The 16,124-nt window shown below is 32.0% G+C and overlaps 2 protein-coding genes and 4 long non-coding RNA genes across 6 annotated transcripts; 3 read left to right on the plus strand and 3 right to left on the minus strand.

Moving 5' to 3' along the window:
• Positions 1-976: 976 nt before the first annotated feature.
• Positions 977-1,880, plus strand: LOC149901835 (uncharacterized). The gene is made up of 2 exons (XM_090111058.1): positions 977-1,319; positions 1,387-1,880. Exons 1-2 carry the CDS (start codon positions 1,278-1,280, stop codon positions 1,747-1,749), a joined length of 405 nt encoding a protein of 134 aa, XP_089967184.1. The 5' UTR covers positions 977-1,277; the 3' UTR covers positions 1,750-1,880.
• Positions 1,881-2,012: 132 nt separating this feature from the next.
• Positions 2,013-3,601, minus strand: LOC149901836 (uncharacterized). The gene is made up of 2 exons (XR_016457624.1): positions 3,466-3,601; positions 2,013-2,380 (listed from the first exon to the last, which is right to left on the minus strand). It is a non-coding gene; the product is annotated as an uncharacterized LOC149901836 (long non-coding RNA).
• A 1,116-nt stretch (positions 3,602-4,717) lies between these two features.
• On the minus strand, positions 4,718-6,485 carry LOC149901837 (uncharacterized). Its single transcript, XR_016457623.1, has 2 exons — positions 6,341-6,485; positions 4,718-5,104 (listed from the first exon to the last, which is right to left on the minus strand). It is a non-coding gene; the product is annotated as an uncharacterized LOC149901837 (long non-coding RNA).
• Positions 6,486-9,628: 3,143 nt separating this feature from the next.
• On the plus strand, positions 9,629-10,594 carry LOC149901838 (uncharacterized). Its single transcript, XM_090110673.1, has 2 exons — positions 9,629-9,769; positions 10,293-10,594. Exons 1-2 carry the CDS (start codon positions 9,698-9,700, stop codon positions 10,539-10,541), a joined length of 321 nt encoding a protein of 106 aa, XP_089966799.1. The 5' UTR covers positions 9,629-9,697; the 3' UTR covers positions 10,542-10,594.
• A 1,527-nt stretch (positions 10,595-12,121) lies between these two features.
• Positions 12,122-12,727, minus strand: LOC149901839 (uncharacterized). Its single transcript, XR_016457589.1, has 2 exons — positions 12,698-12,727; positions 12,122-12,379 (listed from the first exon to the last, which is right to left on the minus strand). It is a non-coding gene; the product is annotated as an uncharacterized LOC149901839 (long non-coding RNA).
• An 886-nt stretch (positions 12,728-13,613) lies between these two features.
• Positions 13,614-14,269, plus strand: LOC149901840 (uncharacterized). Its single transcript, XR_016457591.1, has 2 exons — positions 13,614-13,643; positions 13,910-14,269. It is a non-coding gene; the product is annotated as an uncharacterized LOC149901840 (long non-coding RNA).
• The last annotated feature ends 1,855 nt before the right edge of the window (positions 14,270-16,124 follow it).

Below are 16,124 nucleotides of genomic sequence, written 5' to 3' on the forward strand. Positions count from 1 at the left end.
AAGAGTAAGGCAGAAAAGCCGGGACAGCTAGTCAATATATAAATAAGAATGAACCAAGATACAATTACAATATGTTTTGCATTAAAAAGGCGACAAAACCTCCCATTTACCACTTAAGTTTCTAAAAAAGGGCCCTATTTTCTACCTTTTACTGTAGAACACTCATGACATTTAAATGTAGTCATGAGTGTTCTTTTGCGCCTGTTAAAAGAATATAAAATTGTATTACAGTGTATTTTGCTATACGAATTATTTAGAAGAAAAAAATTGCAAAGTTATTTGAAAACATACCTATTACAGTGCACTCCACTGCATAATGCACTCCAAAAATGAGAGACTTAATAGGAATAGGAAGAAAAACAACAAAAATAACTGATATCTAACTAAATAATTTTATTATGTAGATTGTAGATTTTACTTCCTTAGGCTAAGATTCCAACTGCAATCTCAAATTCGAAAATATATTTTTTTATTTGTAATCCAGACTCTTTTTTTATTTTTTATATTATCCTTAAATGCTTTTGCCTTAATTATCAGATTACGCATGGCCAATTAATATGCTGAGCCAGATGCACGTTTAGTAAAAACCATGTGTATGTAGCGATGCTGGTGGAATAGTTCCACCAGCTACTTTACTAACAGAAGCTGGCTAGGTATAATTTTGTCCATTTAAACAACAAACACACAATACAATGCCTGGTAGAAATCGCTTAGTAGCGATAACGCCGCCTTTTTGGCTTTCATGATATTGTCTGTTTCTTTTTTATACGTAGGTATTTACTTGGTGCTGAAAAAAGTGTATTTATTATTATACAACACACACAACACAGACGTGTTTGCAATGATTGTGATCAGTGTAGGTAATACGTATTTATTTACTACGTAGTACTTTGGTTTCTGAGGAAGAAATATCGCAAATCAAGCTGACTTGTTTCTTTGCATTGTTATGAAATATAATGACTAATGAGGAGTCGAGCGGGAAAAGTGTCGATTAGTTACCGCAGTTCTCATTGTGCACCGTGCGATAGCGTATTTTATTTCTACGTTTTATCTTAACTGTGACTGTATTGCCGTTTTATAAAAACTACATTATCAGTAAATCAGCAATAAATTCAATTAAGTCCCATTGTACCGATGAGACCTCAATCAATCCAATGACGTAACACACTAAAAGAGTTACAACTGGCTTTAATTGAGTCCAACGATGGCACAGCGCTCGCCAGCAGCTGTTTCATTCTCGTATGCAACACTCGTGTTCTACTAAACGCTAAATAAAAATGTCCACTTTCCTCGCAGGCTTCATAACCGCCTTGGTTCTGGTGAGTCATTTCTAGTACGCCATAAATTATAATCCAACGACACCATTAACATTGACATTATTTTCAGGCCATTATCGTGATAATATTTATTGCGTATTGCATGTTCTGTAAAGAGAGACATAAGTCTGAACGTTTCCAATACGACATATCGGATATAAGGCAGAAAAATATAGAAATAGCGCAAGAGCAGGAACAAGAAACCAAGACTAAAGAGGTCACGGCGGGAATATTTATTCTGCCTCGGAAAAGACATAAAGAGGACTATACTTATCAAAAAAGACCGGATTACCCTGAAGGACCGTTGTCGAAAATCGAACCAAAAACTGATAAACTGATTGATATATTAAACGAGAACTCTCCTGGAACTGAGAGTCGTAAATGCGTTGAATTCGATCTCGACCCAGACGTTCCGTACCACAGTGACGTTTGAAGCTGTTTTATTTGTTGTTTATCCAGTATTGTTAAATAACAATAAGCAAGGTTTACATTGTTGTCGTATTTACCTTATATCTCACTTTGTTATTCCGATGTATTTTTTCCATTAAATGACGTAATGCATTTTAAAAATATATTATTTTATTTTCCATTACACTTCCAATGGCATTAAATATTTAACTGTATAAAAATAGAAATAACGTTCTAGAGAAATGTCAAAAGGTCAAATTTCAAGGAAGAGCTCAGCACAAAAATTCCTTATTATCTCATATACATAATTTTATTTTGATTTACTGTTTTAAAATGTTACAAGTAAATAATATAGATTTTATACATAAATTTATATCTCGCCATTAGGAACACATGCCAAAAATTTAAAGACAATTGAATATAGTCGCTTGTCTGCAAGGTTAATTAAACGGACATTATTGACCCAAGTCTTTAATTCCGTCAGCTACTTTGTCGATTACGCTCTTCTCAGTGGGTTTGAAGACGTTGACGACAGCATCACTGGCTTCGCCAGCGGACTGGACCGCTCCGTCCCAGGCGTTCTTCACACTATCCATTACATCACGTTTGACACGATGTTCTTGCTCTGACGGTAGAGCTGACGCAAATGCAATGATCTGAAAGCAAATATAAAGATGCAAGGTATTTTTAGTATAGTTAGGTATTTTGGTATATTTGATTCAAACTGCGGGTAAAATGTTATATGTCATTACAAAGGACTAGCTATCCGCCCGCGACTTCGCCCGTGTTTTAAAAAAAAATCCGCATAGATCCCGTTCCCGTGGGATTTCCAGGATAAAACTTATCCAATTTACCCTCTATATGTGTGCTACATTTCATTGTAATCGGTTCAGTAGTATTTGCGTGAAAGAGTAACAAACATACACACACACATACCTACATCCATCCTCACAAACTTTCCCATTTATAATATTAGTAGGATCGGATATTTGTTTAGCATAGTCTTTTCCTATAAATAACTGTGGGTAGTGTTTATTTATTTCGTGTTAACAAAGTAAAAAGTAAAATAGTACTCGGTTAAAAGGTAAAAAAATCAAAACTAAGAAACCTACTTACTCAAAGTTATTTTTACCGTCCTATCTTTTTACCGACTATACAAAATATTAACTAAGAGGATTATTATTTACACATAGACAGAATACACACGTACAAAAACTATACCATATTCACCTATATAACAATTTAAGTCACCTTACAGAGTGGAGGGCATCAATTATTTTACATAATTTAGATCACATCTAATAATATATATAATTATAATATAATAAATAGACATATTTCAATAAAGATAATTTCTACGAACTTCCGACTTATCTATCGGAAAACGGATAAATTAAGTACCGACTTCGGCACGTTATTATCAATTACACCTGCGGGCACATACCTGCCCGCACATTATTAATTAAGAAACACTCACAATAGTATATTGTAATGCAATTATATGTATTGGTAAGTGGTAACATCGTTTTTATCTTACTTTTTACATATTGTAGCTTTGCCTTTGATATTATTTCTCGGTCAGCTGCAAGCTACACATTGAGAAATAGTAGAATTATGGGAAATACGTAATATCGGGTCACACATACCTACATATAAACGCATACACTAAAATAATATATAACGTCAATTCTTTTTAAAACCGAAACCAAAATTGTCTATATTTACATAAAATGGTACTTACAAGGCATAGGAAGATTGCGACTTGCGAATTCATGTTGCTGGATAAATGTTTTGATGTTCAGAAATGTAGAATGTAATACAAAGGATGTTTACTATGCAGAGATCTGACTCCCACTGGGTTAAGAATGAACAGGAAGGTTTAAATTTACTTTGGCTACGCACGTGTGTGGTTGTAATCATTGTATCAACCAAATATCATCAGGTCAAGGGATGTGCAAAATGAAACATTATATAACTATATCTTTGGAATTTTTTTTACGATTTTGTAAACATATAAATGGAAACATACTGAGCAATTCCGCTAGCATAATAATTTAAAAGCGCCGATTTTTCAATCCTTGGTTAAAATTTATCCGTCCAAGTATTTATTAAAATGTCACCTGTAAACTGTCAAATACGGACAATCCATGGCTGTCTGTCTGTTACTCAATCACGCCTAAACTACTGAACTAATTTTCATGAAATTTTGTATGGAGATATTTTGATACCCGAGAAAGGAAATATGCTACTTTTATCCCGGGAAAATGGCGCAAACCCGGAAATCCCACGGGAACGGGAACTATGCGGGTTTTTCTTTAACTACGCACTTTTTGTAAAAACCATGAGTATGAAGCAAAGCCAGTGGAACTATTCTACTTTACTAACAGAAACTGTCAATAATTTTGTGCACACGCAATACACCCATTGTCTCTAGACTTAATTTAAAAATTACCTAATCAGTTACGTGTTTACAATGATTGTAATCAGTGTAACGTAGTACTTGTATACGTAGTATATTATTATTAGTCTGTGCTAATAGAGTCTGTGGTAGTACTAACGTTTCTTAGGAAAAAATATTGCAAATCAAGCTGACTTATTTCTTTGCATTGTTATGAAATATAATGACTAATGAGAAGCGGGTAAAGTATAGCTACCGCAGTTCTCATTGTCCACCGTACAATAGTTTGTTTTATTTCTTCGATTAATCTTAACTGTGACTGTGACTGTTTGTTGTGTAACCAGTTTTGTTGAATTACCATAAGCAAGGTTTACATTCGTGTTTACCTTATATCTCACTTTGTTATTCCGATGTATATTAAGATTTTTTCCATTAAATGGGGTAATGCATTGTAATAATATATTATTTTATTTTCCATCACACTCCCAAATTCCCAATGGCATTCAATATTTAAATGTATAAAAATCACAGATAAAAATAGAAATAACGGTCTAGAGAAATGTCAAAAGGTCAAATTTCAAGGAAGAGCTTAGCACAAAAATTTCTTATTATCTCATATACATAATTTTATTTTGATTTACTGTTTTAAAATTTTACAAGTAAATAACATAGATTTTATACATAAATTTATATCTCGCTATTATACAATATTATAACACAAGACAAAAATTTAAAGACAATTGAATATAGTCGCTTGTCTGCAAGGTTTATTAAACGGACATTATTGACCCAAGTCTTTAACTCCGTCAGCTACTTTGTCGATTACGCTCTTCTCAGTGGGTTTGACGGCGTTGACGACAGCATCACTGGCTTCGCCAGCGCTCTGGACCGCTCCGTCCCAGGCGTTCTTCACGCCATCCATTACATCACGTTTAACACGATGTTCTTGCTCTGAGGGCAGAGCTGACGCAAATGCGATGATCTGAAAGCAAACAATGATGCAAAGTCGAATAAAAAAATATTCAATGAAAGAAACAAGTAACATACCTACTTATTTGATTCAAACTGCGGGGAAAATGTTACATGTTATAATATATAGGATATTTGTTTAGCATGGTCTATTCCTATAGGTAAATAACTGTGGGTATTGTTATTTATTTCGTGTTAAGTTACTATTAAATTACTATTAAAACGTAAAAAATCAAACTAAAAAACCTACTCAAAGGTTATTTTTACCGACCTTTCTTTCTCTATATTTGTACTGCAAACAAAAAAATACAAAAAGAAGACTTATGCTAAAAGAAGACACAGCACAGATGGCGGCCTTATCACTTATAAGTGATTTCTTCCAGGCAACCAACTGAAGGTTTCATAACAAAATAGAAAAAGGAGGTGGGTAAAAAGTATACGCAATAATGATGTATAATACTTATAATAATATATATTTACAGACTTTTATTTCTCTATCTTTTTACCGACTATACAAAATATTAACTAAGATGTTTGAATAATTCTTAAACACATAGACAGAATGCACACGTACAAAAACTATACCATATTCACCTAAATAACAATTTATACCTTACAGTGCAGCACATCAATTATTTTACTTCGCTTCGCCCGCGTAGTCAAAGAAAAACCCGCATAGTTCCCGTTCCCGTGGTATTTCCGGGATAAAACCTATTCTTTGTCCTTCCTCAGGTCTCAAGCTATCTCTGTGCCAAATTTGAAGTAAATCCATGCAGTACTTTTTCAGATTAGCCCTAACATACATACAGACAACCAGACATACAGATAAGCTGACAAAGATTCTAAAAACTATATTTTTGGATTCGACATCGATTGTGGATCACATACCAAGTATTCTTTTCAAAAAATATTCAATGCACAGTTTTGACTTTCCTTAGATTTTATTATACATATAAGATGTATGTAAGTATGTATATAGATTAAGAAACACTCACTACAGTAAAGTTTAATACGATGGTATGTATTTGTAAAATCGTTTTGTTTTACTTTTTACATCTTGTAGCTTTGCCTTCTATATTATTTCTTGGTCATTTGCAAGCTAGGTACACATTGAGAAATAGTAGAATTGGGAAATACAGTATCGGGGACACACACACCTACATATAAACGCATACACTAAAATATATAACGTCAATTCTATTTAACACCGAAACCAAAATTGTCTATATTTACATAAAATGTTACTTACAAGGCATAGGAAGATTGCGACTTGCGAATTCATGTTGCTGGAGAAATGTTTTGATGTTCAGAAATGTAGTATGTATTACAAAGGATGTTTACTATGCAGAGATCTGACTCCCACTGGGTTAAGAATGAACAGGAGGGTTTAAATTTACTTTGGCTACGCACGTGTGTGGTTGTAATCATTGTATCAACCAAATATCATGAGGTCAAGGGATGTGCGAAATGAAACATTATATCTTTGGAATTTTTTTACGATTTTTATAAACATATAAATGGAAAAATACTGAGCAATGCAAGTAAACAAAAATACGAACAAGAATTTCGGTCAGAATGATAATTTAATTATTTTACGGATACTAAAACAGCTTAGCCCCAAATCTTAAAATGTACCATGTATACGTTGTGTTTACGAGATTTCTAAGTTATCGCTTCGATATCTCTTACATATTTTGTTTGTGGCAGTTCATCTATTGGCATAAAGATTTTTTTATCCGTCTATAGTCTAGATAGGATTTTATTTAAAAGAATAATTTTATTAAGTAGGTAACATGACGTTTAAAAAGCTCCAAGGCATCGTTTTCAGGATCACAGGAGAATACCTAAGTACTATTCTTGAAGCGGTCGTGCTGATAAATCAACGTAATGCGATATAATGTTCTAATAACGGGTTCACCTAGACTGGTTACCTAAGACATGAAGGCCTATAGTTCACAAAGCTAGATTAGGAACCGGTTATAAATGTGAATTTCACTATTCTTTGTCCAATATGTTTGTAGTAATAGTAACTGGTTCCTTGTCAAACTCAAGCTCGTCATTTATTCTTTTATAACATTCGAAAATAGATAATTATAATATTTTGTTTGATAATAAGTCATCATCAGCCCATAAGCATATGCTGGCCAAGTGGAAGATTGCAATAGTGTTCCCGCATCCCGTCTAAAGCAGCGCGTTGGTTTTAGTCGGTAGGAATTCGACATAACCCACGGCTCCCGGGGAAGGAGCCGTGGGTTATGTCGAATTCCTCTTAGGCCAGATTTCCCCACTTGAAAGAAAAAAATATGCTGGCTAAGTGCTTCATATTTGCCTTTGAACTTTATATTTTGAGACATGAGATGATGGTTACATAACAATATTTGCCTTCACTGCTTTTTTTCGGGTTTAAATATCAAATAAGTTTTTTAGTTTCTAAACCGATGATTTTAAGATGTTATCGAAGGCATGTACTGCTCTAGGTAAATAAGAATAATACTTTACATATTATAACCTAGTGTATTTATCATTCACAATATAATTTCCATCAATATCGATTACCTTATTCACGTTTCATTCAACAAGCCGCGCTTAGCACAGAAGGCGAAACTAATATGTATTGAATTACAAACAGTAACTATGTACATAGTAGCAATAGTTCTATATAAACTCGATTGTTCTATTAATCGTCGTCATTTTACTGGACTTTGTAGATATTTATTTGATAATATATAACATTTTAATATAAACTAACATTTTTCTGGTTAAAGCACCTCTGACAGCACAAGGTATTTTTTGTAATGAGTGAGGAAAGATTGAGATTAAAAGAAGATATTCTCCAGTAACATTTCTATCTACATTATATCATGTCATTAGTAAAATACAAATATCACCTACATAAATTGTAGCAAGTCTAAATGTAATATTTATAAACCATAAGAAGATATCCCTGAAATCATAAATAACATTTTCCTTATAAGAATTTCTAGATGTCCCATCCCCAGGAATTTTAAATTGAATAATCTGTACCTACCGGAGGTGACACTTATGAGACTGCTTCAACAATGATAACAATAAAAAAGTAGGTAATCAACAAATTGAATAACGATCTGCATTCGATGGAAAAGTTATTTAAGAAAGTATTATTATACTTTTGTGAATAGCGTAGTATAAGCTTGTGGAGGCGGAAAATAGTATTACCTACACCATAATATGATGTAATACTATTATATTATCATAAAAAAAAACAATCTTCTATGATAATTGAGAAGTTCTGAAATAAAAGATTACAATAATACCAAATTATTATTTTTAAGCGTAACATCTAGGTATGTAATTCTCAACAATTCTCTTATAGTTTTATATAGTGGTTGGAATATTAGATAATTGAAAATCGTTCAGGTATTATAAGCAATAAAAAACATTCTTTATTAATAAATAAAAACGTGCTATTTATATGATCAATGTTTGAAGCTTGTTTGAAGTTCAAATATATTCATCCAAAGGTTTTGCCAAAAAAATTCTTTATATCTTTCCATATTTTGTTTAATTGGTTTACAGGGATATTCACTTGTATTTTGGTGGGTTTCTTCTTCGTAACTGATATTTTGTTCGGCTTTGACGTCACTTTTCTACTGTTTATAACATCAGACATTATTGCCTAAAAAAATTTCATACATTTTTCAGAACTCTTCAGTAGGTAAACATGAATGATGGTGAAGATAATGATAAGATCTAGTAAAGATGAGGGTCGATCTGATTACATATTTTTACGATATTTGTTAAAAGTCTAGACTCTATATCTACTATATTTTACGGAGGGTATTTATTAAAAATAAAGTAGAGTGAGTCTTTATTTTATTTACGTGAAACGATAATGTATGTGTAAATAAAGTCTATCAAGATAAGTTAAAAAATTATGTATTACTTGCCAATAATAAAACAATCACGAGAAGTTTCTTCATACCTCCTCTAAAACCACTATCTCTGAACAGTAAAATGAAATCATGGCTGTTTCAATCACACGGTGAATTATACAAATTTTGATTAGGAAATAAAACTCATTTTATTCCTTACATAATTTTACGTTTGTTTTCAATACTTACGTCTTTTATAATGATTTTGAGTTTGGTCTAAAATTTAAACTATGTAATTATAAAAATCAAAGATAGCGTAATAATAAAAGTAGATACAGAGAAGTTATTATAGTTTAGTAGACTGTACTATATACAGTTATATCTAGTGGTTTGTTTTGTGGTCGAAACACAATAACCATGAAAATACCTATAGATTATGAGTATCGTTGTTTTTATTGATCTTATACCATTTTGCACTCCTTATTTAAATTATTTTCATAGATAAATTGTTATCATAAATTGGTAACGATCTGATTTAAAAGTAAAAAAAAAACGAATCATTCTTATAATTTTATTGAACCTTCTTGTTAATGTAGTGACTTTATTGATAAAAATTCAAATGACACCAAAATAAACAGGATATCTTGTCAATTAATTGACTTGATAACTTTGTATACTCACATTCAGTGGTATTTTTAAATAATTTTATTTTCCTTTATATGCTCTACTAATGTTCTGTTTATTGTAAATGAGATATGCAATCCGTATATATTATAGTACCCACCATACTCCTCAGTACTAACAGAAAATCAGCAATGTCTACCAAGGTAAGTAACACACTAAGTAAAAACCTTAGTAAAAACATTTTTTTCGCGCATTTCTAGTTCAAATAATATAGAGCTAGACCACGTACCTACGTGGTACCGTACCTATTCCTTTGTACCTACAAAGGAATAGGTAAAAAATACTTTGTAAACACGCTTGTAAACAACGCTATCAAACGTACATTTTCCTATTAAGGCAAAATAGAGCAAGGTCTTGCATTTAAATTATTATCCTTTGAATCTATTTGTGCTGACAACTAAACGTAAAAAATGGACACTGTTCCCAACTAGTTCTTAGAAGTGTTTTTCAATACATATCTTATGTTGCGATTAATACAAAATTAAAAAGTTAAAAATATAATCGGTAATACGTATTGTGAATAGCTTCGCAAATAGACATTCAACTATTAACTGCAGACTACCACACGTACTTAATATTACATGATATTAGTTACTAACGTATAGGCTAATAACTTATAAGGTAATAATTTATACTTATAATGAAATCTAAACGTTAATATTCCAGGTCATTCTCATCACCGTAGCTACTTTGATCGTAGCACAGATTGGCAGTGCGAGCTGCGGCCGTCTTCGCAGAGACGAAGAATCAACTGGGGATAATGGCGGACAGTCAACCAACGCGGTCGCTGGATCCGATTCATTCATGAGCAACATCGGCCAAATCTTTGGAACCATGCCTACCAATCCCACGGAATTTATGTCGGCATTTTCTAATTTGTTTAAAAATGTACCCCAGCAATTGAATGTGTCCTAAGCCGTTATTGTCATGCCACAAGTCGACTCCATGTTATTTTGTTATTTTATGCATCATAATAAATTCGAATTTAAGTATATTGTTTTTCATTTAATAGATTTATTATTTTTACGGCAAATGGAATTGATAACAGACAAGAGCCTGAGCCTAGATTGTACATATAGAGTAACCTATCTACTTAAAATATGTGCAAATCAAACTGTTTAACATTATAGAGAATAAAAAATGAATAAATAATTAACACACAAATTTTTCTGTTAACGTATACAGCAACTGCAAGTGATAAAATATCACATACAGGTATATTTATCTATTTATCAAATAAAGTATATTGCATATTATATACAGTTCAGTTTATTTATTATTAATGATAATTCTTGCAAGCTATATAAAGCCTAAAGATGTCTTTCATTTCAATTACCTAAGTATTCTCTTCTTGTGATACGGATACCCTAATATCACTTTCAAAATGTCACCCAACGTGAGTCTTATTAATTTTCATTTTTATTTATTTTCTTTTGGTAAATTCTTGATAGGTATTTGATATAATTATGAAGTATTTTGCAATAGTTTTTTAGTGTTAAAATTGTCTCTACTTAACTCTTCAATTCCCATGTCTAAGTTAAACGTATACCTACTGGCAATTTTGGCTTTACAGTTGCTTTCATGTTTCTGCCAATAAGTCCTAGTGAGATAAATAGCCACTACATTATATTTTTATTGGTATAAGTGTAATTTTACATATTTTATTATTCTAGACTAGCTTTGCTCCGTGGTTTTACCCGCAGTGCTCCGCTCCTATTGGTCTTAGCGTGATGATATATAGCTTATAGCCTTCCTCGATAAATGGGCTATCTAACACCGAAATAATTTTTCAAATCGGACCAGTAGTTCCTGAGATTAGCGCGTTCAAACAAACAAACAAACAAACTCTTCAGCTTTATAATATTATGGTATTGATAACTCAGGTGTAGGTAACTATCATTTTTATTATTTCTAGGTGACCCGATTGTTCGTTCTCATCTGTTGCATCTCAATTGCATATGCGGGGATAGCTATAAGATCTAAAAGAAATACCAGTGGAGGAAATTACCCTAATGGATCTCAATCAAACAATAACGAGCCGGGAGATTCGAGTAACCTTGGTCCTAATACTTCATCTAATGCTGTTTCCGCAACCGATTCTGCAGTCAACAATATTGGACAAATTATCGCAGATATTGATGTAAAACCTCCTAGGAGGAGTTGATTTATTACTGATATATTGTAATAATTCAAGAAAATTAGCTTTTTTTCAAATTAAATTTCATTTGATTTTTTAATTGTATAAATATGTTTTATGGTAACAATATGTTGATTAAATATCTAAATGAAATTATGAATTGTTATTTCTTTACACTCAGTAATTGTGGGTTAAAATTAAATCAAAATTAAATTAAAATATAAAAGTTTTGCAAATGTAAATAGTTTGGAACATACATGAATTTAACAATGGTTATCATTTTGTGTCCTTATAGTTTAAGCCACCAAGCCAAAATTCACAACAAAACATTTATATTTGTAAATAAAAACCACAGGTATTTTCAGTAATGACACATTTATTATTTAACTATTCAAAATTAAGGCTTCGAGGGCTTCATCTTGTTGTATAAGTTAGTAAATATTATCAAGAGATCTTCCGGTTTTTTGGGAATATTTCCAATATTTGGAATATTATCTGTGCCGGCGTCTTCTGGATCAAAATTGATGAGCACGATTGGTGTATCCATACCTTCCTCCTCGACCGGCATGCTGAGGACATGAACCATGCAGGCGGCGAAGACGATTGTCATGATAATCTACATAACAAAAATTTAAATTAATATCAGTATAACATAAGCTCGCACTAATTTTATTCTAGAAATAACAGTTCACTGATTGCAGTTTGTAGACTATATCAACCAAAACCCTTTCAGTATATTTAGTTTAAGCCTGTTGTTGAGACTCGAAATTTTATAATATATACCGTAAATCTATCGAACAAAAATCGTTTTTAATACTTAGCCAACTTTACTCATTTAAGTTGCCTACATAAAATCTATAGCAGCATTGCTTGATAATATTTACATACTACATAGAAATAGATCGATAAAATTAAATCATATTTAAAATATTACCTTGGAAACCATTGTGGATAGATTGCTGTTTTCAAGAAACTAAATGTTACACATTCAACAGTACATATATATAGTCTACAAAAACTTTATCATAGCTTTTATGTCTAGTACTAAACACTTCCGATGAGTTAAAGATTAGACTATTCTAAAAGTAATTAGTTTTCTTATCAGTCTAAAGTTTTACTATCGCTAACAAAACTAAATACTTTTTCTCAATAAGTTTTATGCTTTGGACTATATTTTTTATCATATCAACTTTTATATTGGTTCGCACTAATCTCAAGAAACTGAAAACTTATTAATTGGGATTGTCCAAATATTAAGGAAAGCTATAGACTACAGTCTGAATAACATCACTCTACAACCATAGAGATGGAGCAGCTATGAAATTTTGAAAAATGCACAAAAATATATTTTGTTATTTCCACATTCTTACATGTTCAAATATGCCGATATTTCGAATTTGCGAACAAAACAGAAGTTTTATATTATAATAGTCATAAAAGCTTAGTTATTAATTGCGAACTCCACTCGTAACCCCTCTATAAAGTGTTCGATACGTCATGATAAGTAAAATAATGAATAAAACGCATTTAAAATTCATTGAATCGTCTTTAATTACTTAATTCTAGCCCCGAAAGATAGAGGATGTCAAGATGTTCGTTCTATTAATTACGTAAAACCTTATATAAAACAGATAAATCTATCTTTTGCACAGCCTGAGTAAAACAGTGGTAATTCAGGTAAATTAGTGTATAATTGTTAGATAATCACATACTGTTGTTTTTATTACAAGATAAGTACTAATAAAAAAGTTTATTTGTTTGACATGTAAAATTCCCGAGTCATAAAGTCTAGCTATAAAACTTTTACCTATAAATAGTCTAAACAGGTGGAATTTTCATCATCAGTTCTGATAACTTCAAACAAAATGGTTTCTACAAAGGTATATTTGAAATCATTCTTATAATCTTTTTATAAGATTTAACAAGTTTGTCTTTTGAAGTGAAACTTTTTCAGACACGTTGAGAGCAATATCGTCACGTCATGGAGCAAAGCGACGATTTTTGTATCTTTGAATCTTGCCAAAGAAGTTTCACCTCTGACACGTGTGCACGGTACACACGCTCTTTTTAATTATTAGTCATTTTACTTTATCGTAATCTATTACATTCTCTCTCTACCCCATTTCAAAAATTTGAATCCTTCCAGGTCATCGTTCTTGCTCTAGTCCTGGTCGCCTGCCTCATCCAGGTGCAAGGAAGACACGTTCGTGGTGCTGGCGCTGCATCAGCCACTTCAGGAGGTTCAGGCAGCGGTGACAATATCATGAACAACTTCAACCAATTCTTCACCAAGTTCAGCAAGAACCCCAGCGACTTTATCATCGTCATAAGCAACTTCATCAAGAAAGGAGATGATTCTGTATCTGCTTCATAAGCTTAGAAATTTCATGCCTAAATAAATACATTAAAAACCAAACACCTGACTTTATTATCATGTTTAATTGTACAATATGAACTCTAAAAATATTTTTTTTTATTAATTATTAAAAATATTGATTTTGCTTAACTTGTTTTTAATTATAATATTACCTGTATTATATCTTCTTCTATCTTCTCTTATATATAAAAATGAATCGCAAAATGTGTTGGTAAGCGCATAACTTGAGAACGGCTGAACCGATTTCGATAATTCTTTTTTTATTATATTCCTTGAAGTACGAGGATGGTTCTTATGTAGAGAAAACGTAAATATGTACCACGGGCGAAGCCGGGGCGGACCGCTAGTCTATAATATAAAAATGAATCGCAAAATGTGTTGGTAAGCGCATAACTTGAGAACGGCTGAACCGATTTCGATAATTCTTTTTTTATTATATTCCTTGAAGTACGAGGATGGTTCTTATAGAGAGAAAACGTAAACATGTACCACGGGCGAAGCCGGGGCGGACCGCTAGTATAATATAAAAATGAAGCGCAAAATATGGTGGTAAGCGCATAACTCGAGAACGGCTGTACCGATTTCGTTAATTATTTTTTTATAACATTCCTTGAAGGATGAGGATGGTTCTTATGGAGAGAAAACGTAAACACCAAGGGGTGAAGCTGGGGCTGAACCCTAGTAATAACAAAAAGCTAGCCAAGTTTACTCTTAAAATAATTCAGTACCTCGTCAAGTAACATGTTTTATTCAACGTTTGAAAAACATCAATGCAATGCAATTTGAAAACGCATCGGAAAGACATAATGTATTTTAATTTAGTCAGATTATAAAGATATTATTTTAGAATTACGCGCAAGCTATATTTCGATATTTCATAGAAGTAGGTAGATTGTACACAAATTAAAAAACATTTTTATCGTAAGCTAATTAAAAAAAAACAACAAACCTTTCAGCAAGATTAAATGTTAAAAATAAAGGTACCTTATATACTTAGGTATAGGTAAAGGAAATTGCTAACTACCATGCTCCAATGTATTTTATTGTATTGCAAAGGAAGTGCAATGTAAGTAAAATTGCAAATGCATTATTTACATGCGAATTGCAATCTTCAAAGATTCGTTTAAGGTATATAAACTGTCCCTTTTCGAAAAAAAATAAACACATTTCTCTTCAACATGGTTTCTAAGGTGAGAGATATTTTTACTTTTTTTCCTTATTTTTTTATCATGAGGGATTTCAGGCTATTTACCTAGTTTAGGCATTTAATTTTGTTACTCTATCAAAATTATTCGCTTTCTGTTCAATTAATTATGTTGTAAGATGTCGTTATTATATTTTCATGGCATGCTCAAATGCTTTATAAATGAGTACGTAATATTTTTCGCCTAGTCGAAAGACACGGGCTTGAATCCCGCCTCGTGACCGAATTTTTCTATTCTTTAAACAAAATTATCTCAATTGTAAGATTGATACCTGAGAAGAAGTGATTTTTATTATTATTAATTTTTGTAAATTTCTCTGAATAATATTCTTCCTAGGTCATTATCATCTTTGCTGTCTGTCTATGCGTGATGCAAGCCACCTTTGCATCAACTATACGAGTGTCCAGACAAGCTGAAGACAAGCCTGCTGGAGGCTCTACAACCAACAACGCTAACGCAGCCTCTGGTACTGATTCTTTCATCAACAACATCAGTCAGATGTTTGGTACAATGCCTAAAAATCCTAATGACTTCGTCACAATATTCGCCAACATGGTAAAGAACATGAACCAGCAACAAGCTCAGAAGTCTTAATTTATTCATAAATAAATGTTTTGATGATAATATTATGTTGTTTTATTTATCTAGCTCTAAGTAGATCTTAAATTAATTCAGCGTTATGTGTTAATACTGTCTAAAAAGTTTTAGTAAAATAAAACTATGCTTTTAATTTAAACAAAATTAAAATGCAACAGGTCGTTTCAGCTCACTCCTTATAA

The sequence above is a fragment of the Colias eurytheme genome, chromosome 16 (genome assembly GCF_061535395.1).
Source record: "Colias eurytheme isolate Ceu_HAF_F1 chromosome 16, ilColEury1 Martin Lab GWU primary, whole genome shotgun sequence".
Taxonomy (NCBI): Eukaryota; Metazoa; Arthropoda; class Insecta; order Lepidoptera; family Pieridae; genus Colias; species Colias eurytheme.

Coding starts and splice junctions, on each gene's coding strand:
- LOC149901835 (XM_090111058.1), top strand. CDS start 1,278: ATGTCCACTTTCCTCGCAGGCTTCATAACCGCCTTGGTTCTG. Junction 1,320..1,386: donor TCATAACCGCCTTGGTTCTG/GTGAGTCATTTC, acceptor CATTATTTTCAG/GCCATTATCGTGATAATATT.
- LOC149901838 (XM_090110673.1), top strand. CDS start 9,698: ATGCAATCCGTATATATTATAGTACCCACCATACTCCTCAGTACTAAC. Junction 9,770..10,292: donor AATCAGCAATGTCTACCAAG/GTAAGTAACACA, acceptor TTAATATTCCAG/GTCATTCTCATCACCGTAGC.